Source organism: Cydia amplana, chromosome 17 (genome assembly GCF_948474715.1).
Source record: "Cydia amplana chromosome 17, ilCydAmpl1.1, whole genome shotgun sequence".
In the NCBI taxonomy this organism is placed as follows: domain Eukaryota; kingdom Metazoa; phylum Arthropoda; class Insecta; order Lepidoptera; family Tortricidae; genus Cydia; species Cydia amplana.
Window position 1 is genome coordinate 9,540,334 of NC_086085.1, and position 27,029 is coordinate 9,567,362.

Below are 27,029 nucleotides of genomic sequence, written 5' to 3' on the forward strand. Positions count from 1 at the left end.
CTTCCAGTATGTACTTGTCATAACCTCAATTTTTAGTAATGTTTACCATCAACGAGCATGATTGTACATTGTAGGCCCCTTAGCTTTGCTTATTCTTATTTAATGTATTGGTATTTAATGGTGACAGCAGAAATATCTCTTGAAACAGAAACGATTCAGAATGAAAACCAAATGAAAACAAATAAGGTGACGGCTGTCGTTCACGATCCACATTCCACAGATAAAACACAGATGACACGCATTTTGGAATTATTCGAACACAGTGTTGCTAACCCGCGATTTTTCAAATTTGCCGCCTTTTACTACTGACAAGATTTGGTTGACGGACTTTATTTAATTAGCGTTTTATTTTTGTGTAAAACGCTGTCATTAAACAACTGTACCGATATTCGGAACCTAAAGTAATATATTGAGACGTGTTTGTTATCGCCTGGTGGTGGGAAGACGCCAAGCCAATGTGATTATACATGTACTTACATATTATGTATATGTAATATTATTATATTAGGAGTGTTTAATTAATTAATTAATTATGTAGTACACCCTTTATTTTAATACATGTGAGGAGAGAGGTATTTAGTAAAGCATACAATTTTATATACCATTATATTATGATACTAACTTTCCATTTTATATACGTATTTAATGTAGGTACTTATAAATTTTCAACGAAAATAAGTGAGTCACCACAAGGGTGCTATAGTACTTAATTATATGTATGTGAGACTATGTAAAAGAAGATAAGTCAGTCTACTCTTCAGGGAGCATACAACATCTGTGATATGGAGTGATGTAATTAAAATATGAAAAGATAAAAATCATAAAGTACTCGAGTAGTTTTTATTTATAACTCCCAATTATTGACAAATTTGATAATAATTATCTAGTAAGGTAAGCAGTTGCAGGATATAACAAGGACAAGACCTTTCTTATTTCCAGAATCCCTCAGGATTAAGTAGACGAATATTTTAAATATTCGTTATATCACTATCACTACCCACAAAGTTAATATTGGGTAGGTACTTAATAAAATGTCATAGGGAATACTTTTAATGATTTTACTGAATTCTTTTAATGACTGTGAGCCAGTGTGAGCTATTTATTTGGTTATAGCTATAAAATGCATTTAATCGTTTGTACGCTTTACTAACGCGAACGCGAGCTAATGGACCTAAACAAACCTTACTTAAAATTGTGAAGGTTACTTTGAGAGCTTAAGCCATATCATAATACTCATGTGTGCACGACGCTTTTTGGTGCTCTTGGCGTTCAAATGGTAAATGTAGAATTGCCACAGAGCTTTATCAATGATATTTGTATAGGTGCAGCTCATTCTGCTTATATTCATGTTTAGCTATCATCAAGTGACCTTAATTGTACTCATTATTGTCTATATATGCAGTATGAGTAGTTTACCTTATCTGGTGCCTACTAGTAGACATAAACTTGATTGTTTCTGAACGCTAAAGTGGCTTAATTTATGTAAATCATTCATAGACATAGCTTAATTCTGAATATTCAGTCTTCTCTTTCCAGATTAAGAATAAGGTACTTAATTCGAAACCTTAGCTCATCGCATATGTGTTTTTAACCAAAATGAAAATTTGTGTTTATTTTGTGATTTTACATTATTTGCAATAACTGTGCGGAACCATGGGGTCCCCGACCTTTTGCCGGGCACCCGTGGGCCCAAAGCCAACAGCGCAGATGCCGTTTAAGAGGAACCTATTTTATCCAATGCTAGGGTCAACACTTTGTCGAATATATTTGATATTTATGTATATTTATCCTCCTTATGACCTAAGGGTAGGTAATTGTAACTTTTTGATATCAAATATACGCAGAATAGTCAATTATTTTGTATTCTGAAGTGCATATAATATTACTGGATTTGGGCCAGTGTGCTTTTGTATACTATATCTCTGGCCTACTATATAGGCTAGTCTATTAACATCCCGCCTCCTGGAAGGCAGTATACGGACTTCTTAGATATATTCACGGTAGTGCTAAGAGTGTGGACCTGGTTTTCCGACACTTGACTGCATGAGATTATTTTTTCAGGTCTCGAGCAAGAAGGGTGCCTAGATAGGTTGAGGTCCTCAACTTGTGGATTTGGTAGGAGCAAGACACAGACGGGGTGTAAATTAGTTAATCCACCATGTTTCAAGAGATTCATGTGCATTCATGCCTTCAGGTTACACTGTAGAGACAGACTAACACTTTGGCAGAGTTTTGCTAACATATAATAAATGATTGCATTTGTTTGGGTGTACAATTACATGTTCCACACCAAAAACATAATTATTTATATATTTCCATCTATTTTTGAAAGGTTTGCGTTTCAAAATAGCTTCGCCTTTTCGCAAGGCGTGCTCCTGTTCCCCTATTTTATTGTGCAAAGCGAACAGTATCACAATGCTATAATTTTGTATAAATTGAGAACTAGAGGGTCATGCCCTAGACGTGACCGCCCAGAAACTGTGCTAGAACCGTTCGTGCAAACCATTCAGTCACTATTTTTAAAAACCTTTTGTAGTGGGTACATTCCACGGTCTTAAATTTATTAAACGTGTAGTATCAAACTATGACAAGTCATGATAAGTGAAATAAGTGATAACAGTATCTGGTCCGTGCATAGAAGCACTTGCCCTTGAGGTTAGGGCATGGGTAGTTTATTATAAACTTAATCCGTGCATAGGAGCACTTACGATACAGGTGGTTTAAAACTTCCAGGGTCACAATACAGACACAAGGGTGTAAAATACATAATTCATAAACGCCCGTTAGGCCAGTTTTGTATATTTTATTTCAAACATGCTTGTGCAGCACCGCCAGCACATGATAATTTTCCTAATATACCATGGCAGTCAGGGATATAATAATTATGTAAAAAGGTAGGTAACCTTGGTCATGTCGTGTACATAGGTAGGTACTCGTAAACATGTTAACTGAAAGACAAGTGCTCTCCAGCCAAATATAATTTATGCAACTGTGAGCTGCTCTTACATTGGGATCATATGTATTTATTTCTAGTCTGTCATATTGTAGCAGGCCTAGACTTCAAAGGTTTGTAGATGTTTATAGGGCCGTTAAACGGACCCTTTGTACACCTTGAGCAGGCTGTTTGTTTCACACCATGGGTAATATATATTGTAAACATAGCTTATTTCAGAATGGAATCGTAAGCTCTGTCGTGTCGTGAGCTTACCGAGCCTGATTTAATTAGAGTCCACAGATTGTATGGACCTTGGAGGATTGACCACTCCTTATTCTAATTATCAATATTCTGCCTGGGCTTATAGTCGAAATTAGGTGACTAAATCTCTTAGTATTATCTATGCCACCCAAGTTATGAGGCTTAGCGTCTCCAGACCACAATTTTATATTAGGGTGCAAAGATTTTTTCATCTTTAAAATAAAAATGAGTCGAGATAGGCCTGGAATCTTAGGTTTTTATTTTACCTATTATAATTTTAGAAATGTTATGTAAATGGAAAGCAGTTTTCACTTTTACCACAGTTAATTAGCCCAATTTCGGGTTTAGCCAATAGGGTGTTCGGGACCCTTGAAATAGATTGGTAAACAAAAATGAAAACTCTAATAACGAAGCCTTGCCTATTTCGACTGATTTTTACCCAAAACATTATTTTAAACCATTTTTACTTTCTCTAAAAAGAGATATTTACAACTTAATCTTTGTAATATTTTTGTGATTGTGGTCTACTCGCACGCCTGTGTTATGACCATATCATTTATATTTCTGTTAATATGTCTGACGTGCCTTGCGCAGGCTTACATAGGTTATAATATCATCATCAATAACTTGACGTCAGTTTGTGAACGAATCAAAGATTCTTTTGGCACACCTTACGCAGGTGTAAACATGGCAGCCTTGCGCAGGTTTAGATAGGTACATAATATATTGGTTTCATCACAAATAACTTGACGTTAGTTTGTGAACGAATCAAAGATTCTTTTGGCACACCCTAAGTTTAAGAATAAGTATCATTCAAATCAAATACCCTGAGTGTATGGGTAATATTCCCTAAGTTGCGGGTTCCTTGCTCGACAAGGTGAAAGGCTTTACGCAGGCTTTAACAGGCACTTTTAGAAAGTGTCATTCACGGTGACGTGCAGATTTGCCAAAACTAAACTTTAACTCTACAGTTAACTAATATAATTTGACAATATGAACCAAACCATGCATCTTCGTCAATGAATCAATCTAAAGATTCCCGTATCGTTAATCCCCTTTTATGTCACAGGGTTCCGATTTTATTTGAAACGTTTAATTTAAGTGTACTATTTATGTAGGTAGGTAAGTAGGCTTAAGAATTGACCCTCTTGTATGTAGTTACGTATAGAATTAATAGTCAAGTTATTCAAATTCAAAATAACACAAGCACATATAGCACCTACATGCAAGAGTTCTTTTCCTTAACCTTTAAAGCTGTAAGTACCTGCTAAGTTATATATTTAAGTAGGTACCTACCTACATAAATCAAAGATCTAGTTGGAGAGATATAAGTTGATAGATACAGGGTGAAATACTTCACGAATTCGCGTGTCATTCTTGCGCAGAGTCATGCTAATCTCTCTCTATGTCTAGTCAGATTTAAGTTTATGTACTGCCGAAGTGCTCACTTTCCACAAAAATAAATGCAATGTTTGCGATGTAGGTTTGTTCGTTACCTTGTGTCCCTTAGAGCGGAAATATCGTCGACTCCTATTCGGGTACACGTTATTTATCAGCAAGTTTATTACCAAAAAATTAATTTTGCAATATTATATTAACCCGGAACGGGATAAAAAGATAAATTGCTGATAGATACTTGGACAGATAAAAAACCTACACGTCTATAAGCTTCTACCTTAATACGTAGGTTCTACGTAACACGTATTAACTATCCGATCCATTCGTATTCGAAAACACAAATCACTTGAAAGGGTATACCTCCACACATCACCATTTAAGTATTATATAATTTCAACCGTTATTATACACACACAAAGATTTAAACTAACAAGACTCGGAAGAGACTTAATAAAATTAAATTATAATGGTGACACGTGCACGCTTTACCAGCTCGATGTGTTTTCTACCATGTGTTTTAGTATTTTCATTGGCATAGCCACGGTGCGCGCAGGCAGCCTTTGAAAACACTTGCACATCACTATTCCGGATCATTTTTATTTGCTAGATAGTTTAACGGACAACTAAATTTAAATATTTATTTCGAACGGCAAAAGCCGTTAGAAACTGTTTTTCAATATAGTCAGCTAAACTGGGGTACAAATTCAAAAACTCACCAGCAGTTTAGCTTCACGACCTTCCAGATGGAAAAACAGCAAGCCAATGAGGTAATTTGCGTTTGTTTCTAACTGTCAAAATTGTCAAACGCAACTGCCTGAAGTGGTGGGGGTGTGGGAGAGAGAGATGGACGTATATGCTAGAAAAGGACAATACGACTAACTACAGTGTTGCCACTCTCAATATATTACTTTAGGTTCCGAATATCGGTACAGTTGTTTAATTTAGATTTTCAAAACTGAATTATATAAAAAAAAATATTATGATTAACTTTGCTGACTTTGCACAGGAAAGAAACAATTTGAAGTGAGAACTACATTAATCAATGAATTATTTTTACTGATTTTGATAATAAAATGTTATTATCCCAGTCCGTATCACAAAATTTTCCGAACGAAATACAAGATTTGAAAAAATAAGCACATAGTCACAATTTCTGAACGAGTATCTTGCTGTTTGCTGTTGGCCCGGTCCGGACGGATTGCTTGGGCTGCCTATTTTCGTTTTATCTCGGCTTTATAATTATTATCATAAATGACTATTTCTATTTGACACTTAAAATATCAGTAATTCGGAGGAGATAATCATCGTTCAGTCAAGACTTCGATTTTTAGGTACGCATTTAACAGTTTTTCCGAAGGTTTTTTTGTTGGATGAAAGATTGATTGTCATGAGATATTTATGGAAATTTATGTAGTGCTTGAACTTCAGAAGTAGAGTAGACAATCAAGACAGTGCAATGCTTTTGGAGTAAATAGCAGCAAATACTGTTCTTGGAAATAATTGTGCTGGGCGAAAGTACTGTCAATAACCTTTGACATGTGTCATTCCATTTGCTTACGTGTCAGCTTATACCTTCATTTTGTGGAGTTGTGTTCGTGATTTTTTAAATTACACAGTTTCTTGTTCGTCTTGTTCGTATTGGAGCTCATCTTATAAGAAACCTATTGCATCTAAAATAGGATTGAATAGGTCCGTGCATAATGTTTTAGTTATCGTAAGTCGAATCATTGAATTGTGCAGTAATTGCGATATTAACTAGGCCGTATATTTTGCATATTATATCAAGAATACTCAGTCCTTTTGCCTAGCATTGAGTAACTCTCTTTAGATGTAACAAATTAACAACCTAGTTCAGTTGTTACAACATGTCACTTATGATAAGTGTGAAATATCTTTACAATAATGTCCTCGTCATCAGTTTTACAAGTGCCGATTCGTCGCATGCCGGTTATTAGCAAATACCTCTGTAAAAATTGTAAAACAAGATAACATATTGTATTAATAAGAAATACATTCAATTTTTTTTACTTTCAATGCATTCATCTATTCTTTTTAATATTGTACATAGACTCTTAAATCATCAGAATCTATTTACAAAACTTGTTTAGAATAACTCTTTTTAACTCTTTTTTTTTTGTTGCACTTTGTTAGACAATTACCGAAAAATAAATAAATTGTTTATTTCAATTTAAGGGTAGTGGCCTAGCGGCACAATGTCTCAGATAAAATGTTGTTTTGTTATAGGTGCATGCGGCAGATCCCATGGAGCTGCAGGCATTGCTAGTGCTATGTGGTGTGGGGGTGGTGGTAGTGGCCGTGTTGCTGCTGATGGGGCTGTTCTCAGCCTCGGGCACCAGCTACGAGGAGGCCATTGCTCAGCAGCGCCGGGCCACCACTGAGCTCCTGGCTCTAGCTGAGAACAAGAACAAACCCAAGAAAAGCAACAAGAAAGCCATTAAAAAGGTAAAATCTTTTATTATGTTAACTTTTCATATTGAAGTTATTTTAATGTTACACCTAGATGTCCTAGATACATTCCATTGCATGGATATATGATTGGGCCTTAGTACCTTATTATTATTATGAATCTAAAGGATCATCGTCTAAGAGGCCACATCTTAAAGATTATTCGAGTTCTGAGCACATGTAATCCTAGGAAGCACTTTATATCAAACTGCATGCAGTGCCAAAAACATGTGCAGTGATAAACACGCATCAGCTTTCAGCTGCTAGTGTATTAAACAATATAATAATAATCACATTCTTGTATTGCTTGAATGATATAGTTATTTTTTTTTATTTGATTTAGTTATTTTCCCACTGCTAATAGCAGGATAATTTAACTTAGGTGAACAAATAAGTATGGAAATAAAATAATAATATTATTTGGTGGAGAGAAAATGTAAATAATACTACCAAATTAATGAAAAAGTACATGGAAATCTGTTCAGTTCAGACTAAGAAAGCAGCAATGTATGACAATAAATATATCACAATATCAGCATTTCAATTAACCATTCTAACTCTGAAATAGGATCTTATTAGACATGGTATTTAAATTATCTGTCTTATTTTAAATGTAAACTTCCCTGCAGCTAGCACGGAAGGAGAAGAATAAGGAAAATGCTGTGACTACTGGCAGTGAGGTGGAGAGTGAGGCTCCGGCTGAGAGTGGTGTGGATGAAGACACTGTGCCTCCGGCTAAGCCTCATGTTGAGTTCTGTCCCCCTGTTGTTGTAGATGTTCCTAGGGATACTCCACCCAATGTGAAGGTATGTTTCACTCTAAGTACTATCAATCAAATTTGGGTATCACCTTAGTATTATGGGGCTGGGTGCTTTATAGAGGGTTTATAAAAGTATTTTATTAATATCCACAATTTTTTGACACTTCAAATATTTTAGCTATCTCTAGTTTCACTTTTGCGTTCTGGAAAAAAAACGATGCTACATATTTCGACTTGACTATTCTATACAATATGAGTCGAACTATTGACTATTCTATTAAGTGGGAATTACAGAAAATTAGTAAGACTTCCAGTTTTGAGCACAATGGTATTATACAATCAGCGCTACCTTTATGCAGATTCGCAAACGCGGCAAGGATCCTAAAGTAAAGCCGATACTGATAAACAAAGAGGATCCGAGCTGCATTAGTGATCCGAGTACGCCGCCCTCCCCTACCGGCTCCGTCTCCAACCACTTTGAGGAGATCCATCCCAAGGATGAGTTTGAACTATTGCAATCCTCTCTCGCCGCCGAAAAAGTGAGTGCGCGATCTCAGTCCGCCCTACTCCCGTGTGTGTCCTATATAACATAGCATATTTTATTAGCTTTTTGGTGATGGTTTTAATTATTGCCGTAGATAATTAACTTTTTTGTTTAGAGTCTGGCAAATGAAAGTTGAAACTATTAATATAAAACTATGCTATTAATTTTCGTTAGCCAGACTACAAGCCGACTTTAACACGAGCATAATTAAATTTAAAAAATGTTATATGTTGTTTTTAACTTCTAAGTGATTAAAGTCGGATGTTATAATTTTGTTATCATTATTAATTTTATGCTTTTATACTGGCTAATGTTTGGTAAAAAGGTGGCTTATTTTTCATTCTTGTATCTTAATCTCCTGTTTGTTAATAAATGAGAAGTTGCAGCATCTTTGGTTAGGATTTATTTATTCTCCACTTGAATAGAGTGGTCGCGTTGCACTCAATTTACTGTCGCCTTTGTGCGAGCTTGTGGCCATTGTACTAATATGAGCATGATTTAGCTACAAAGACACAACTATATGTATGTTCATGGGTGGCTAAATTACATTTTAAGCAATGGCGTGATGTCACTGCAGGTGTTTTGTATTCATTATTTATACAGGTTCTATTGAAAGTAGCAAATTAAATACCTATTCGTTCAAGTTGTCATGACAATTAAATTCTCATGTCTTGAAATATGCAATTGTAAAAAAAAATAAGGATTTCTACTATTGCTAAAGATATGTCACCTGACACGAGATTTATTTATTTATATTATTTTATTTGTAAAGCAGGCAGGCATTTGAAATAACTGATAAAGCCCGAGATTAGAATTTTATATTTAGGTATGATGTACCTACACCATTTCATATAACTTAATTAATGTAAATTTCGTATCGTCCGTCATGGTAACCTTTACAATTGAAGTATCCATGGCCAATATTGGGGTATAAGAGAGTTTTATATATTTTTTAAATATGTACATCAAATCAAACTATATGTGCAGTAAGCACCAACATTTGGTGGTTATTTGTCAAATTTACTGTGCATTTCAGAACATGCATACATGAATTGATAAAACAATAGATATGTTTGACCTTTAGATAACATATAAATGTCATACATTAAATAAATTTCATATTGTTTTTAGTTGCATCTTACTTTATTGTGAGTAGAGGTATTGTTACACTGTAGTTAGGTACAATTAGCATATAGTATAATTATACAACACAATTGTGCATAACACAATTAAATAACTATTGTAGTTAAATACCCAGTTGACATTTTATAGCCAATAACAGTTTTCACATACTGTGGTAAAGATTGATATATCTTGTTTAGAAATGGGGTACTAAGACTAGTAATTTTAAAATCATCAATCATCTTGTCTAGTTAACATTTACCTACTTTTGACAGAACTGCCCTATTTCAAAAATAGAGTCCTTACGTTTAAATTTAATTTAAATGTTTCCTTTCCTGCTTGTCCTTCTTGTTCTTGTATGTTTTATGTTTAACAAATTCTGGATGATTATGTAAGTATTTATTCCCTTCAGGCTGCCATTATTTATATAACAATGGTCTATTATAATATAACCAGTTACTCAAAGTGTTGCTTAGAAAATAAACTATTTGTCCTCCAATCAATGCATATTAATATTAAATCAGCAACAATAATTACCACTCACACACAACACACATGCAACATCATGGATATATCAAATGACCCATCATAATAAGGGCTGATTTAGACGCCGCGCGAACTCGCATGCGATTTTAGTTACATTGCGGACTGTTGATTACGTCCAATGCAACTGACCGATCAAAACCCGCAATGTAATGAAACTCGCATGCGAGTTTTCGCATCGTCTAACTAAATGAGCCCTAATGCATAAAAAAGTTGCACTCTGACATAATAAATAGTGAGCTTTTGAGCCCGTTTCTATGGTATCGTTTACCAAAATGTTGACAGTAACCATAAAATAAACTTGTAGATTCCCGAGAAGAAAGAAGAAGTGGTTGAGAAGAAGGAGAAGCCCGGCAAGGCAGCGAAGGCCGGTAAAGGCAAGCAGCCGGCGCCCGAGCCCCGGGAGGAGCGCGAGCGCCACAACAGCGGCGAGGCGCCCAAGGAACAACGCAAGGGTATGTCTGTCTAGTCCTAGTCTGGTCCGCAAACGGTTGCGAACTCTGCAAACAATAGCAGCGACACGTTCAAGGAGCAACGCAGGGGTTTGTCTGTCTATTCTAGTCTAGTCTCTGTAGGAAGATGTGCTACATGTGATGTGGTACAGAAACTCCGAAGCCTGTATTATTTGAGACAGGTAAGTCTGCTAAGAAACTACGCAACCATATAGTTCGTTTTTTTTAGCATTAGAAAGAACTTGAAAGAAGGCAAGCAATTGAGACATGACTTTTAATTGAAAAACACTTTTTAAAAATCAAAATCTATTACTTATGAAAGCAGAAGACTATAAAAGATCGTATTAGATTCATAATTGTTACATATTTACCGTAACTTATTTATAAAATGTGTTTTTCAATTAAGACACATCAAGATTGTTTACCTTATTTTTAATGCTAAAAAAAACGAACTATAGGGTATGCTTGTTTAATGAATTCTCTAGAAAGATGTGGTCTAGGAAAAGTTTGCCAAGGCAGTGAAGTTTGCTAAGGCAAGCAGCCATCGTCCGAATCGTTAGGTAATTAATTAGTTATTTTAGAAATACGTGAGCGCAATTTTATGGATATTCTGCGCCTTACTCTTTGTTTTTTTTTTCTAGTGAGGTCTCAATTGTAAATGAGCCTTAAAATTGGCCACGGACTCATCATACTTTTTTTACATAATTCAACAAAATCTTTTAATTGTATTTGTATATTAAAAAACAATACCTACTTATCTGCTATGTGGTAAAGCGGAAACTATAGTAAAATTACAATTTAGTTATAATATATTATATTATAATTAAGTTACATCATGTGTAAAAAGAGGTACACATGTACAGTTTCGAAAATTTCGAATGATATGACCTACGCTTGAATATGTGACATTCTCAGCAAAAGGTGTCACCTTGTTGAAGTCAATTAGGACGAATTTCATTTGCATCTTTAAGCACTAGTGACTAGACCTTTATAGGTGACCGACGAAGTGGCGCATTTGCCTGAGAGAAACACGGGTAACGTATTGACACAAGTGCAAGCTATCTTTTGTTTCAATTATGATCTAAAGTAACAACATACGTCAATAATTACTACCACACATGTAACACATGATTCCATACTTTGTAGTAGTAGGCAAAGAGAATTAAGTCACTACGTTTTAGTAGTAGGTATAATGTTCGTATCGGTATAATGGTGTAAACATTAAACGGCTCTAATCTAGTAAGCAAATGATATATGAATCAACGAATATTACATTTTTATCACAGAATGTTGAACAAACATTGAATTGCACATGCACACACGTAATATTACGTACACTTGCAAATAATTCATAAATAATCTTAATTTCTTATCAGATAAACAGTCATTCGCAGGAACTTAGACTTTCGCTAGAATTAGTTTTAAATACTTATGATAGTTTTTTCAAGTCCATCAACTGCTAATAACATTGCTCAATATTTTTACTAAGTAACAGGATTCAAAACATCCTACAATATAATTCAAAAATAGCAAAATACCCAACGTCATGAACCAGGCTAGTTACTAATATAACTATACAGGCTGGCCCATTTAGATCGGTCAGTATGGGAAAGTCGGAAACTATAAGTATAAGACATACGAAGATCTGTTCTTAGGAACCATGTCATCGATTTTAATGACAAGAAAAACTGCATTCATAGGTACATTAAAAACAAAAACTTGTATATAAAAATATTTGAAGCTTAAATTTTGTCCATCTAAAAAATCTTTCAAATTCGTAGGTAAAAAGGCGGACAAAAAGCAAGCGGACGACGAGGCTCGGGCAGAGGTGATCCCCCCGCTGAACGTGCCGCAGCCCAGCGAGCTCACCACCGACAAGCTGCTCAAGCAGGCGCTGGCCGCCGCGCCACCGCCCGCCCCCGCCCCCGCCCCCGCCCCCGCCCCCGCGCCCGCTCCGACCGGCAAGAACAAGAAGAAGAAGCCCGAGCCTAACGTGCTTTCGCTTATGGGTAATTTACATTAACATGGACTTATCGTATATTCAAATGTTTTTTTAATGTCACAAATATGTACTAAGTTGCATTGTGATGCAGGTTATTATTCGCAAAAAAAACGACTTAGGGCCACTTGCACCATTCATTAACCCGGGGTTAACCGGTTAAACCTGGAGTTACCATGGTTACCAGTACAATTTGACACTGGGTTAACGGTTTAACCGCTTAACCCCGGGTTAGTGGGACGGTGCAAGGGGCGCTTAGATACTCGTTAATACGGTCGCGGCCGCGATCTTGGCACGTGATATAATTACGCGCGATCGACTCGGCGAAATATGACGTGTTCGGCGGGTAGTCTTATATTAAATTGGGACTTGATTACTTTTAAGGCCTGTGCACACCGGCTGCGTGTGCGTGACGTGCACGTGCGCGTGCAGCGTTGTAGTATACAGATCCTTCTGAGAGACGGCACACCGCTTGCGTGATGTGTGCGTGTGCGGCTCCAACATTTTAGCGCACGCGCACGTGCACGTCACGCACACGCAAGCCGGTGTGCACAGGCATTGATTGTTCAGTTTTGTTAAGGGAATCTTATGAAAACACTATTGTATAAATAAATGTGATATGTGACAGCAGCCGGTGACGGCGGCGGCGTGAACGTTGGCGAGCTGGTCCGCGTGGTGCGCGACGCGGCGCTCTCCCGCACCGAGATACAGATCCTCACCGACGCGCTGCTCAACAAGCACCACGACCCGCTGCCGCAGCACTCCGAGTGGACCGAGGTGGGTCTTACCCTTAACAGGATGGTGGCTGACAAGCGTACATGGCACATTAAGTGTAAGGCCTGAGTGGACGCTCGGAGCGGAGCGTTCGGCGGGGCGTGCAGCGTGGCGTCGGGCTCACAAGTGATTTGAGCAGCGTGCACTAAGGCCGCTGCTATACGCTTGCATTTGTTTAACATTCTTTTCATTAACTTGTTTTCATCTTTTCATTCATTAACTGCATTCTCGTAGTTAATACCATGAGAGTTTCAAGTACATATAATCGAAGTTACACTCTCATTTATTTAAAACAAAATACTGAAATAACATCAAACTTGGCATTAACATTCAAGTTCACGTCTATGTCTAGTATTCATTTTCGTTGCTAAAAGTTGTAATACCGTAGACAATAATGCGAGTAGAAGTCGTTTTAAAATGTGAGCGTGACTGTGGGCGTCTATTTGGCGGCAGGTTCTCGTGACTAAACCAAGAATACTTCCTGACATCTCATTGGTCGCAATGTCGTGGGACTGTTGATCATTACATTATATATTTTAGGGACCTAACGACCCAATGCAGAAGCTGAAGAAGCAACTCGCCGACAAGGAGAAGGCTCTGGCCGACGAAGTGGAGGCTTCGCAAGCACTGCACGCTAAACTGAAGGAATTGAGGTGAGCGAGGAAAACGTTATATTAAACTTGATCTACATAAGTAGTATGGATATTTAAATCTCAAAAATATACAAAGGTGCATTGTAGCATTAAATATTCTTTATTCTTTAAATAAATACAGGTATAAGTTTACAGCTCTAGATATGCCAAAACACTTATACTGTTAATACATAGTCATAACTATCTTAACATAACATATTCTTAGTTGTGTTTTATAATTTATAAAATACACATAGGTACATTTTACTTTCCTTGTATTCAAAATGAAAGCTAAAGTGTTTAAATAGCTTATCCCTTGGTTATCAATCTAATAGGTAATATTGGTCGTAGGTAGGTCAAATCAATATAAAATCAAATCAAGATTTATACAGTTCGAATGTGACCCCAAGCTAGCGTCCGTTAGATCAGACTAAGCCCAATGATTTATAACTCAATATGTAGATATACTCATATGTAGAGATTAAAAAAAGGCATGAAATTATACTAATTTACATAGGTACTCGTAGAGTTAAAAAAAACGACTTTGTAAATCCTGATACTATAGGTACAAATTTACATAGGTTGAGTTTAAAAACATCCTGATACTATGTTGTAAGGCCGGCCACTTGTCTGCGAATATGTCTGCGTTTTGGACTGTAGCTAAGAAGTTATTGAGTAATTCTATTGCTCGGTATGTGGGTGCGGTCGAACCGTGATTAAGTCCGCCTTTTTTACGTTTGTATTTTCATTTGTGTAATAAAGATTAAATAAATAAATAATTAAAGGAACGTCGTATAAGAGTAAGCTGTGTAAAAATGATTTTTATGCTTTTAGTGAATAAAAGTATTCTTTAGGGTCCTCTGGCCTTACAGTCTACTTCACAGTCATAACCCTCGACTGCTGCGCAGCACTGTCGTTGGGCAGAAGTCTGGATCAGTGTCGAATTAAAATACTATGGAAAAACCTTCTTTTTCTTATTTGTATCTGCGCAGTCGAAGTGAAAAACGAAGTGTATAACTTGAGCATAATAATAAGTTAAAAACTCATTATTAACCTACTTTTTAAAAGAATACCGCAGTTAAAATAGTTTGTTTTGTGCTCTCTTTGTACAATCTACAATTTCGTACAGGGCCACACTGAACGCGGAGCGCGGCCGCGTCACCGCCGCGACGCGCGCGCACGAGCTGGCGGCCGAGGCGGCGCGCGCCGAGATACACACGCACCAGACGCGCGTCAAGCGCCTCGCCGAGGACAACCACCAGCTGCAGCAGGAGATCAGGCTCGTGAGTTACGACACTTAACACATTCACTGCCAGACAAAAAACGGTGCACTACCACAGAAGCCGGTCTTCTACAGCTGCGTATAAAACAACGCGCCCAGCGTCTGAGCAAAGTTCACGAGCGCGCACCAGGGGGGGTTCCTGGCAGTCAATGTGTTAAATAACCATCGGTCTTATTATGTATTTGCAATAAGGTTTTTCTACTCGTCGACTTTAATGGTTGAATTAAGACTTCGTATACCAAACTGTAATCGCATACTTTTCACTATGGGCTCCCGACAGTCCCAACTCAACTATAATGACTTCCTTTGTAATGCTTTAGTCAGCTGTATTGAGTTCGACCAATACGTGTCGGTGCCGCCGCGGTCAAGAGGAAAAGATATCAACGCGCTACTATTTAATGAATAAGAAGTGCGTCGATGTCTTTTGGACTATCTTTTTGTTTGATAATACGAAAAGTATTAATTTAGTTGACTAGTAGAAAAAGTCATGTATACAATAGTTATGTGATCAAGCTTTTCAATCTCGTACCTACTTAGGCAACTCAGCAAGCTCGACGGTGATCGACTGAAAAGCTCTCTATTATATCACAATTGTTTAAAATACTCTTATGAATTATCAATTAAGAGTGTGGGCGATGGTTTAATAAGCAGGTCTAAACAGTATGAGCCGCTTTGCGAGGCAATTCCCACGCGAAACCTTTTAATTTTTGGTCTTTGGCATGCACCGCCCGAGGCATTGCGGCCGCGAGTGCATGTGAAATGTAACACCTTCATTTAGTAAATTTGATGTAGACGCGTTTTCACATGTACACGCGTTTGCCTTGAGCGAGGCAGGATTTCGCAGGCCGAGCTACTTTGCAACCACAAATGCAACCTCATTGAGTTAGGCTCCGTTAAGACTAATAGTGACTAGCGTTGAGTGAGACTAGTGTTGTCGCTGACAATCATAAACGTTTGTAACAAAAATAAAATTTGAAGTTGTGTTACCGGAGAGTTTAAATTAGTGTTATATTTGCAGCTTCAATCTAAACTCGCCGCGGAGGGTGAATACCAACAACAGAGAGCACAGATGGAGATGCACATACAGCAACTCTCTGAGGTGAGTTATCAAGTAGGAATATTAAGATTTACCACACACACTTTCGATCCCAATTTCATTGTTAAACCGCCTTATTCATAAAATTTTACAAGCCTTAGTTTATGTTTTAGCTCTTTCTTAAGTCAAAGTGACGGATTAAGACAAAACGATCAATAGCTATTTGAGGCTCGTAAAGGCTGCTAATATTAACGACAATTGGGTACTTTCCTCTACTTAAAATAAATTATTTCACATCTTGCACGAAATAAAGCACCAGATAATTATAAGAAAAACATAGATAGCAGTTATTTTTAAACACAGTTTCTATTTAATATATCGGATGGAAGTATAAAAAGTAGGCGAGTTGACTGTGACGTCACTACACACGTTTTCATATAAAATCCATATTAGGAAATCGTTTTGACAGTTCTGAAAAAGAAGCTGATTTGACTAGTAGGAAAGTAGCCAATTCATTTAGGTGTGTAGCCGTAGTGTTGATCGAATGAAACAATGTTGTAATGTTCCGGGTTACTGTATGTGTTTATGTCGCCAGGCGGAGGCGGCGCTGGTGGCGCAGCTGCAAGGGCTGCAGTCGGAGCTGGCGGCGCGCGCGCTCGAGGTGGCGGGCGCGCGGTGCGACGCGGGCGCCGCGCGGGACGCCGCCATCATGGCGCAGCAGCACGCCGCCGAGCTCGCGCAGCAGCTCGAGCAGCTCTCCCGGGACCACACCCGCGCCATGCAGGAGCGGCAAGCCGGTAACGCCCGGTTTACCTCTCAAGATGTTTACTTCAAAATATGTCATGTCGCTCGAACAATGTCAAATAGCATTCGTTTCATTCATTTCATCTCCTAGAGCTCTTTCAGCTGAATAGAGTGAGTTGTACTTACTGGTGGTCGTTATAAAACTATTTTTTGGGACGCAACTCACTTTTGACAAAACACCTTATACATCCCTTTAGAAATACCTAGTATAGTATTTCTGGAGGGATGTGTTTCTTTCTGGTGTTTTGTCAAAAGTGAGTTGCGAGCAGTCATGATTTTTGCATTTGTCGCCTAAAACCCTGGTAACTGGATGCCACTGTTATATTTAGTGTCTTTTTCTACCTGGGCCACCACTGTGTGTAGACATAAAATAGATCACAATCACGTATGTTACAGCCATCGTAGATCTCCAGAACAACGTGCAAAGGCTCATGAGTCGCGCACAGTTCGCCGAGGGCAACCTGGACAAGCAGAAGGAGGAGGCGGACGCACAAATCAAACAGGTTACAAGTCTATCATAAAGCTTTGTTCCTCATACTCTGCAGGCTATACCTAATTTAGTGCTAGGTAGGGTAATTACAGTCGTAACGCAGTAGGCGAAGATGGAAAGAGAAAAACTGAAGATGAAACTCAAATCCCCAGCATATTTCTTCGAGAAGTTGTCATAGACCAGGACCACCCGTGTGGCACTTGGGGGCACGTAATTGCACACTTGGTGACAACTCGACATACTTCGGAAGCTTTTCGTGGGAACTTCCGGTACATGACGACCAGGTGCTGGAACAACATCCCACCACCCCTCGGGAATCTACAAAGTATAATAAGTTTTAACGCCAAATTTAAACTAGCTACATTACAACCAGCGGTGACAAGAGAAGACATGACACTAGTTTCTTTTATGTCTAGTCTGATAGTGATATGTGCGAAGTAATCAAATATCTCTCGATTTAGAATATCTATATGTGTTTTCGTTTTAGGAAAACTTTACTTTTTCCTATTCTGTATTGCTTATGTTTTTAATCAACTTTAAAACCTAACTGTAAGTTATCTAAAATAGCGGCAAATGCCAAAACGAAAGGTCAGCGCTATAAAAATATATCATATTTAAGTAATGTTAATTTGTTGTTAGCTCTCAAGCGAACTGGCGTCGCTGAGAGAGCAGCTGGCGGCGCGCGACGCCGAGCTGGCCGAGGCCAAGCAGATGAAGGTCGCGCCCGCGCCCGCGCCTGCGCAGAACGGACTACCCAACGACCAACACAAGGCAAGTATTTTTTATATTACGTCGGTGCCATACGGCCCACCTGATGGTAAGCAGACGCCTGCAATTCCAGAGGTGTTACATGCGCGTTACCAACCCTAACATTCCTCACCCTCGTTCAGCTCGGGAAACCTTACGCACCGGCAGGAACACAACACGATGATTAGGGTCTAGTGTTATTTAGCTGCGGTTTTCTGTAAGGCGAAGGTACTTCCCCAGTTGGGCTCTGCTCTAGATCTGGAATAATTCTGGAATGACATTCGCTGTGCTGTGCCCTACCACACAAAGCGAGATGACATTCACACTGTTCATTTCTCTCTCTTGGACATAGCTTAAGGACATACCCTCACATACAGTGTACATGTTACGTCGTCATACATTAAGCTGACGATATGTTCACATGGCGAATGCGACCATCGCGCTACACAGGAAGTGCCGCCTCGCGAAGAAATTGTCGCGCTAGAACTCAGCTTAAGGAGATGTGTTTTGCTCGGCATAAATGTGGCCATGGTGCCTCCGAGGGCCGTTCCACAACCACGACCAATAGACCAATAGAGAGTTGCTATGCTTATGCAAAGTTTGATGGTTTGACCATCTGTCAAATGTGGTTAGTGCAACTGGCTCTTAAGGGGCCCACTGATTACCCGGACGCCGGACTGAACTGCGGCCGGAGTTCTTCGGAACTGTCAACTTTTTGTTCTAACTGTCCCTTTAGTGAAATAGAGAGGTTTGGCCCGAAAATTATTTCTTAATGAATAAGATATATTAAATTGTGTGTTTTCCTGCAGTCTGCGGAGCTGGCGAAGGTGGAGAGCGTAGTCGAAGCGCTGCGCAGCTCACTCAACGCGGAGCAGCGCGCCAACAAGGAGCAGAAGGAGGCGCTCACGCAGCTGCAGGAACAGCTGCGCACCTACCAGGAGAAAAACAATGTGAGCCCTAACTACCACCCACTGTTATGTACGGCTCTCATCAAATATGGTAGCTGACTAATGTGCACAAAGTTCAAATTCCTTTGACACTAGTATGCGCCTTGAGCCGAACCATTTGATGTGAATCGTACATAAGTCAAACTACTATTATAACAGTATTAATTTATTACATTATAGTTTCTTACTATTAACAATGACATGTAATATGCAATGCATGCCGTTTGACAAGTTTTTGGATACTTCAGTAGTTATTTACGATACAAGTGCGGAAAGTAGGTAATTCGTAACGAGTGGCGATAAACACTATCGAAGGTAGTGTGTTAAAGTGGTAACACAGTATCGCACGTGCGGTGCGATAGTGTACGTGTTACCACTTTTATATCGACACTAGTTGTGAATTACATACCTATTCGCATGTGTATCGTACAACGTTTTACAGTACATAAACTTTCGCCATTGTCACGGAAAGTACCAATTCCTGCACTTGTGCGGGAAAGTAGCACCTTATGTACTGTAAATACTTTTCTTTTAACCAAAGCTAACATTTTGCTTTGTTATTTTGACCGGGCGTGTAGGAGTTGCGAACTAAAAACTGGAAAGTAATGGAGGCTTTACAAACTGCCGAAAAGGCTCTCCAGGCGAAGTCGGCCAGCTCGGTGCCGGCCCAAGACCCCCGCGTAAGTTTCTCGCTTCTTCTGCCTTATTCCTTGATCAATAACATCCGCTTTTCTACGCCCTGTCACTTGATTGAAACCAAAACTGGTTTAAATACATTTCATTTTCTAACTAAGGCTGGTATTCCATCTGTTCAATTTTTTTTGTCTGATGTGTATTTGCTTCTCACATTTTGTTTATTGAGAGAGTGAGACGCAATGCACATTGGATCAAGACATTGGTTGGACATGTGGAATACCAACCTTAAACACGAACAGAATAAACGGGATATTTATATGAAATCGTCCAATCATGCGAAGACTGCTGGCGACATTAACGGTATCATGCCAGAGGGGATGTTTTAATTTATATATATTTTAGTTTATGTATAAAATATAAGATATAAAGTCTATAATACAAAAATCATCATTTAGGATTTTTGTATTATAGACTTTATGGTTATCATTATAAGGTAGCAAATGAATTGCATATAAACCATTCAATAACAAACTGCAGGTAACCAAGGTGTAAAGAATACTGTAAATAAGCACTACACTTATTGGCCGGCTTCGCTCGTTATCTAACGCTTTTACTGCCTGCGTTGTGTTCATTAATCAATGTCGTTTGCAATTAACCGATGGCTAGCTCGAGGGGAAATCTAACAAAAAATATATTGATTTAGGCTACAAGGTGGCACACTCTCCAATCCGGGAGCGGTGCGAAATGTATGGGACAGAACCTGCTTATTAGCATTAGTCAATGTCAAGTTAAAGTTTTCGATTTAGTGTAAGGCCTGAGTGGACGCTCGAAGCGGAACGTTCGGCGGGGCGTGCAGCGTGGCGTCGGGCTCACAAGTGATGTGAGCAGCGTGCACTAAGGCCGCTCCTATACGCTTGCATTTGTTTAACATGCACGCCGCACGCCCCGCCGCGCTGCACGCCCAACATGAGCGTCCACTCAGGCCTTACACTTATACAACAAGGCGGAAAAACCTCCAACGCTAAATAGTAAACAAGAACGGATAGCTCACGTGTAGGGCAGTCGTCTGTGTGTGTATCATCACTGAACGCGGTGTGAGATTGAGATTGAGATATTTATTTATAAAATCATAAATAATTTTACACGTCACAAAGCTATATACATAATTATCAATTTATCACTAGATTAAATAATATCATTTTTGGACATCGGCAGTTCTCAACATAATTTCACTTATAGTGTAACAAGCCAAACCAATTAACATTTTCTTAAGTCTACTTACAAATATTGCCTCACTAGCTGAGTTAATGACCTCTTTCGGAAGTGTGTTATACATTTTTACACCCATGACACCGAGTGATTTCCGCACCTTGGCCAGTCGGCAGCGCGGGACTAGCAGAAGGTGCTCGCCGCGCGTGTTGCGGCCGTGGTTCTGCCCACGAGTTGTATATAGCCCCAGATTAGACCTTACATATTTGCAGGCCGTTAGTATGTAAACACATGGTAGCGTATTTTGTGTTCTATAAATAATGACTTAGCTGGATAATCATAGGGTTTCTTTGAGATTATCCTTATTGTGACCCAGCAGGAGGCGGCGACGGCGGCCTACGCGGAGGCGGCGAGCGTGCTGCGCGGCGCGCTGCCGGCCGCCGCGCCGCCGGGGCCCGTGGACAAGGCCTGGGTGCTGCAGTTCGCCGATAACCTAAACAAGGGGCTGCAGAAGGTAATTTCATCGTGCACATATTTGTTTAACCTTTTCACCGCCACATTTTGTATATCACGCAATAGTAAACTTTATTACAATGTATTAAGGTTCACTTCGCCGGTTAAGGCCGACTGTGGCGGCCTAAATATTCTAATACCACAGTAGCGACGAAAACAATAAGGAAAATTTTATGAATGAGATGTCATAACAGATATTTTACACTGATTTACGCGGTAGGATCCATACATTCCTGCAAAAATAGCACGTTTTCACTGTAAATCAGTGGGTCGTTTACCCTAGTATCATGTGCACTTGCACTTAATGCAATAATTTATATGTGCTGTATATAAAATGTTAATATGTGTGTTTATAAACCATAAATTGAATTCATAAAAGCTGATTTTCGCTCCCTCCCTTCGGTCGTATTTTAATTTATCGCCACTCGTTGCGAATTTCCTACTTTTCGCCATTATAGCAACATATCGCCGCTATACTTACTCAACCTCGTATCTGCAACACTCATTTGATGACAAAAACACCCGTATTCCGAATGAAAAGCGACATTTCCATCAAATGATTGTTGCAGATATGAGGTTGAGTAAGTATAGCGACGATTTGTATTAATGTTGTCAGGCGGCTGCTTCCGCCCCTGCCCCCGCCCCCGCCCCCGCGCCGGACGCGCGCGCGGGCGAGCTGCGGGCGCAGAACGACCAGCTGCAAGGGCTCGTCGACAAATACAAGAAGATCATTGAGGACACGGTCAGTATCTATCTAAGTATAGTACATTATTGTCGAGGTTCGGAAGTAGCTTGGGAGTCCGTTTAATTTAATCCGAAGCCAGCAAGTAGCCTTCCAGCCGAGTCATATATAGTGCTTTTCTCAAAAATGGTGCAAGAAATAGAAATATTTTACAGAACTTACAGAAGCAACGTTCTAATTTTCACAGAAAAAAATACAACCATTAAAAAAAATTTGCTTGCCGCCTTTAAAAAAAAAAGAAGTGTATTTTTCTGCTGAAAATACGCCAACCTATTTGAGACACCTAAATAGTCGCGGAACCAACATTAAGCCTGTAACAGACTCGCGCCGCACCGCGACCTTGGAGCGTCGCACCCATAAGTGAGAGCGAGAAAGAGATATCTGTTTCTCGCTCTCACTTATGGGTGCGACGCTCCAAGGTCGCGGTGTGGTGCGATAGTCTGTTATAGGCTTTATAATAATAAGTGCTGATCATCTGTTTGGCTGTTTAAGGGACCTATGCCTTCATTTGATATGGCCATTTAAAGTTTTAAAAAGTTATGAACTCGTTAAATAATGGAATTTGTATGCGACATTGCAGTCCCGAAATCGAGACTGCAATGTTTTTAACTTTTTAATTTTTTGAATGACCATAAACTACGCACTTCGCGACCTATTTTTTAATCGGCAACGTCGACTTTGCCGTCCATTTTTGAGAAAAATACTTTTTTTTACTGTGTATGCTCTTCTAAGTTTTAACCGTACTCGCTCACTTCACTCACTCATCATCACTTCAGATCAGTAACATTAAACAAAACTAGCAGTATATGCGTATTTGTTCGAGGAGAAAGATGCCACATAACTTAGCCATGTCATCTTCATATCAGCCGAAAGACGCCCCCTGTCATCGGCCATTCCCAAGCATCTCAACCCTCATCCAAAGGGTCAACAGCAGATTTGCAACCGTCATTCCAGAATCATTCTGCTCCGACAGCTAATTTTACAATAAATAAAAAATAGGAAGTTAATCGAACGAGCGAGCGAAGCGAAGTGAAGTTCTTACATTCAACTTGGAACACACGGCTGGCTAGGGGCACGTCCCGGCATTTCGATGTTTTTAAGCTGAACTATCAGTGGATAGTTTGATACACAATAACTTAAGTAAATTTGTTCTATTTTAAATGACATTTGGTAAACGTGTAGTCGAGGGCATTATATTTTAGTCATTAAATTATGAGCAGGCTCGATCAAGGGGTTATTGAGCTAGAAGAGCTTAGAAGGCTAAAAAGCTATTTGTGAGGGGTCTTGCTATTCTGGTCATGTGTTTTGCAAGAAAGTATGGTCGACTTTGGTATCAAATGAAACTGCTCGGCTTACACATTTATAATATAGTTTTTAAATTTACAATTTTAAAATAATGATCTAACATTTTGGCGAACCGCGAGTTCTCAGTTCGGGGCGAACTACTAGTTAATTAAAACTTAATTTGTCTGCAGGAGGGTGTGCTCAGCCAGCTGCAAGCGAACGTGACGCGAGAGGAAGCGCGCTGGGCGCGGCAGCTCGCCGACAAGCAGCAAGAGCTGGACTCGCTGCGGCAGCACACGCTCACGCAGGTACACACACATGAAACATATCCGGGCCAACGTGATGCTGGAGGAGGCAGCTCGCCACAACCAACACCAGCTGGACTCGCGCGCACACACACACACACACTACAAGCAATAACTCTTCTGCTCAAGCTAAGAACCACGAGTTATAGTTTGTAGCTTTCTAGTAGAGCCCGAAGGCTTATCCTATTTTATTTTTATTTTTTTTTTGGGGAAGGGGAGTCGCCTGAAGGGCCAAAGACGAGAGTCCTTGCTTTTGTTTATAATTTAAAAAATTTTTGCTTAATGACTGCGATTTAAGGAAAATCCATCATGGACGACTGGTAAGGGAGGCCCAGACAGTGTCGGACTCTTACCGACTAAAAACCTTAACCCGCTTATCCTATTGTCTATTGTTCAGTAAAACCGCACGTGCTACTTACCTGCAAAAAAGGGTCCTAATTATTCTATTTGGCACCTGAGCGCGGGCTAGTCCAACGCTCAAAAAACCAGTGTAGGTGCGCTCTCCGATAACGCGCCTTTGTTACGCATCTCGATGACACATTTTAGACTGGTTCTGTAGCGTTCGACTCGCCGGCACTCAGTAACCAAAGTATCGATTTTTTATGCAGGTGGTTGTGGCACGTGGCACGAGCGGTTTTACTTAACAACAGACAATAGGATTAGCCTTCGGGCTCTATTAGAACTATAACTCAAGCGCGGGATGCTCGCGTCACACGCTCAAACTAAACTCCGAGTCGTAATTAGATTCCAAAAAAAGTAAGACAATGTTGCCACTTTTTACTAGCGCGTCTTGTATTTATGTAAAAATAAGTAAATAAAAGTACTTTTTGAAATCGTAGGAGTAAAATTACCAATAAATAAATTATAGTGTGTCAAAGGACTGTTCCATTTCAAACATAGACAGAGAGATTCATACTATCTTTGTCTTACACTAGTACTAGTACCCAAAAGAAAAGGATGAGTATAGTTTCTTTGGTTCCTATTTACTGACAAGATTTGGTTGACCAGCTATATCTTAGCGTGTTTATTTATAAAAAAAGAATTTACTATTTTACAATCAAATTATTGCAGTGGCAACATTCTCTTACTTTTTTTGGAATCTAATTACGACTCGGAGTATACTGGTATATACGCGCTAGTGTACCAACGTGCTCTGTGTGCAAGTGCCATTGCTATTGGCCATGGAACACGTTACTTATTTGACTTATGACACGGTATATAGGACGAAGAATTAAATTCAAGACAGTGTTTGCCACTTATAACTCGCTAGTTTATTTTTGTCGTAAACAGATACCTGTAGGAGTTCGCGCTACTGAATTGTATCTTAGAATCAAAACAATCTTCAGACAAATCAGCTTATTATGCTTTTCCATGTAGGAACCATTGGCGTTCGCATATTCCTGCATTGAGAAAACATTGCCAAGCATCATCGAGGAGGTACCAGCCTTGGTGTACGCTCTGTGAACGTCCGTGCCGCCACGCGCACAATTATTGTTATTCGTATTGTTTGTTTACTGGCCTACCTATACGGAAATATTTCGCACTTGTTTTATACGTGCTTATTCGAATCAGCCTTTACCTATAAATACGATATTAATCATTTTGGTCTATTTTTTTCCTACTACTACTATCGTGTTCCTATTAATGTTATCGTTGTTTTATAAAATGTAAATATACTTTTATACTTTCCATTCGGGTATTCGATGTTATTCTTGTCGGTGGTGGTCTTTTAGCGACAAAAAGTATTTTTAACTAGAACAGAACGTGCCTTAAATAAGGCTCATAATATTTTTGGTCACAAAGCAAGGTGATTGGTAATTGTAAATGGTGTTTGTGTAAACAGATGCAGAAGAAGATAGACAGCCTAGAGGCCGAGCTGCAGCAGAAGCAAGCGGCCAACCACAACCACAGCTTCGCGGACTCGGAGCGGCTCACGGAGGTACGCAACCTTTACAGTTTCACATCTGATAATATTTTATCGCTCCACTGCCAACTATACGCTGTAATTATTTTCAAAGAACATTAGAGTGCCCTGTGTAGTGTCAATTCGTAGTTTATTTACACTATTGTTTTCTAGCAGTTTGTGATTGCTTTTTTCTTTGCAGGAGAGATTACTGACTGTTGGTTTGTCAGAAAAATACAAAACGGACGTGTGCAATGGCCCCTTGCAGGTGAACGACCATTCTCTTGTCTCTCTTTGTCACTTAACCCCTCGAACGCCAGTGTCAAAAATGTGCTACTGAATTAATAACCTTTCAACTGTTCATTACAGTCCAAATTGTCTGGGACGGATACGGGACAAGGCCGTTGAGGGGTTAAAAGATTTTTTTCCTGATTTCCCGGTATTCGGGTATGTTGAAATTTGATTACATACCTTAATGTCGATTACAGGTCCGTTATATCTGTCCGTCCACTATAATAGTTTAATGTCAGAGAGAAGTATGTAAAGGATATTTCTCAAAAATTAAATTCATTTATTCCACAGGTGGGGTTAGAAGAAAAATAACATTTAAAAAATACATATTTATATGGAGAAGTGTTGCGGCATCATTCCGGGCGGCGCCTGGCGCGGTAACGGCGCGCGGCCCGCCCTACGACGTGCGCGCCGCCGCCGCCGCCGATGCTACTTGTACATGTCTGCTGGCAACCTACACGTACACACCCAGAGACTCATTCATTCATACTTCGAACAATGTCTAATTATTATATGAATGAATCTGTCTTCCGGTTTGTTGGTTACTACGAATCGTTAGTACTTTTCGAGCGGGGGACCGACTTGCCGAGTGTACACACTTCCCAGTAAACGCAAGACATGCTCAATTTAGATCATAGGATTGTTTTTGTTTAATCATTCGTAATCGTCCTGAACGGCACAATTGCTTAGGTTTAATTTATTTATAGACAACTCTATGGTCGGTGAAGTGTAAAACGAAATACTGGCGTTGGGAAGCGGCGGTGAGAATCTGTGTACTCCTAGGCCATTGTGTAACATGAAATTGTATAGCGAAAACTCGAGTCCTCATTTTGTTAGTGGGTCACGTGTCCGGGTTTACAGATCAATATTAAAGTTATTGCAAGGAGTTTGTTATTAGTAATTCTATGCGCTCTGCTGTCCCGGCTGTTCTATTAAATTTAAATACTTATTTAT

At 39.3% G+C, this 27,029-nt stretch overlaps 1 protein-coding gene and 1 non-coding gene across 2 annotated transcripts; one reads left to right on the forward strand and one right to left on the reverse strand.

Annotated features, from left to right (window-relative positions):
- Positions 1–4,536: 4,536 nt before the first annotated feature.
- On the reverse strand, positions 4,537–4,640 carry LOC134656177 (U6 spliceosomal RNA). Its single transcript, XR_010097491.1, has one exon. It is a non-coding gene; the product is annotated as a U6 spliceosomal RNA (small nuclear RNA).
- A 1,104-nt stretch (positions 4,641–5,744) lies between these two features.
- Positions 5,745–26,469, forward strand: LOC134656069 (ribosome-binding protein 1). Its single transcript, XM_063511587.1, has 21 exons — positions 5,745–5,925; positions 6,839–7,057; positions 7,690–7,866; positions 8,180–8,359; positions 10,337–10,484; positions 12,263–12,490; positions 13,109–13,257; positions 13,795–13,907; positions 15,016–15,169; positions 16,187–16,267; positions 16,800–17,001; positions 17,405–17,511; positions 18,138–18,269; positions 19,055–19,195; positions 19,771–19,872; positions 21,417–21,551; positions 22,167–22,292; positions 23,768–23,884; positions 25,725–25,820; positions 25,987–26,052; positions 26,367–26,469. The coding sequence occupies exons 2-21, from the start codon at positions 6,857–6,859 to the stop codon at positions 26,385–26,387; spliced, it is 2,676 nt and encodes an 891-aa protein (XP_063367657.1). The 5' UTR covers positions 5,745–5,925; positions 6,839–6,856; the 3' UTR covers positions 26,388–26,469.
- The last annotated feature ends 560 nt before the right edge of the window (positions 26,470–27,029 follow it).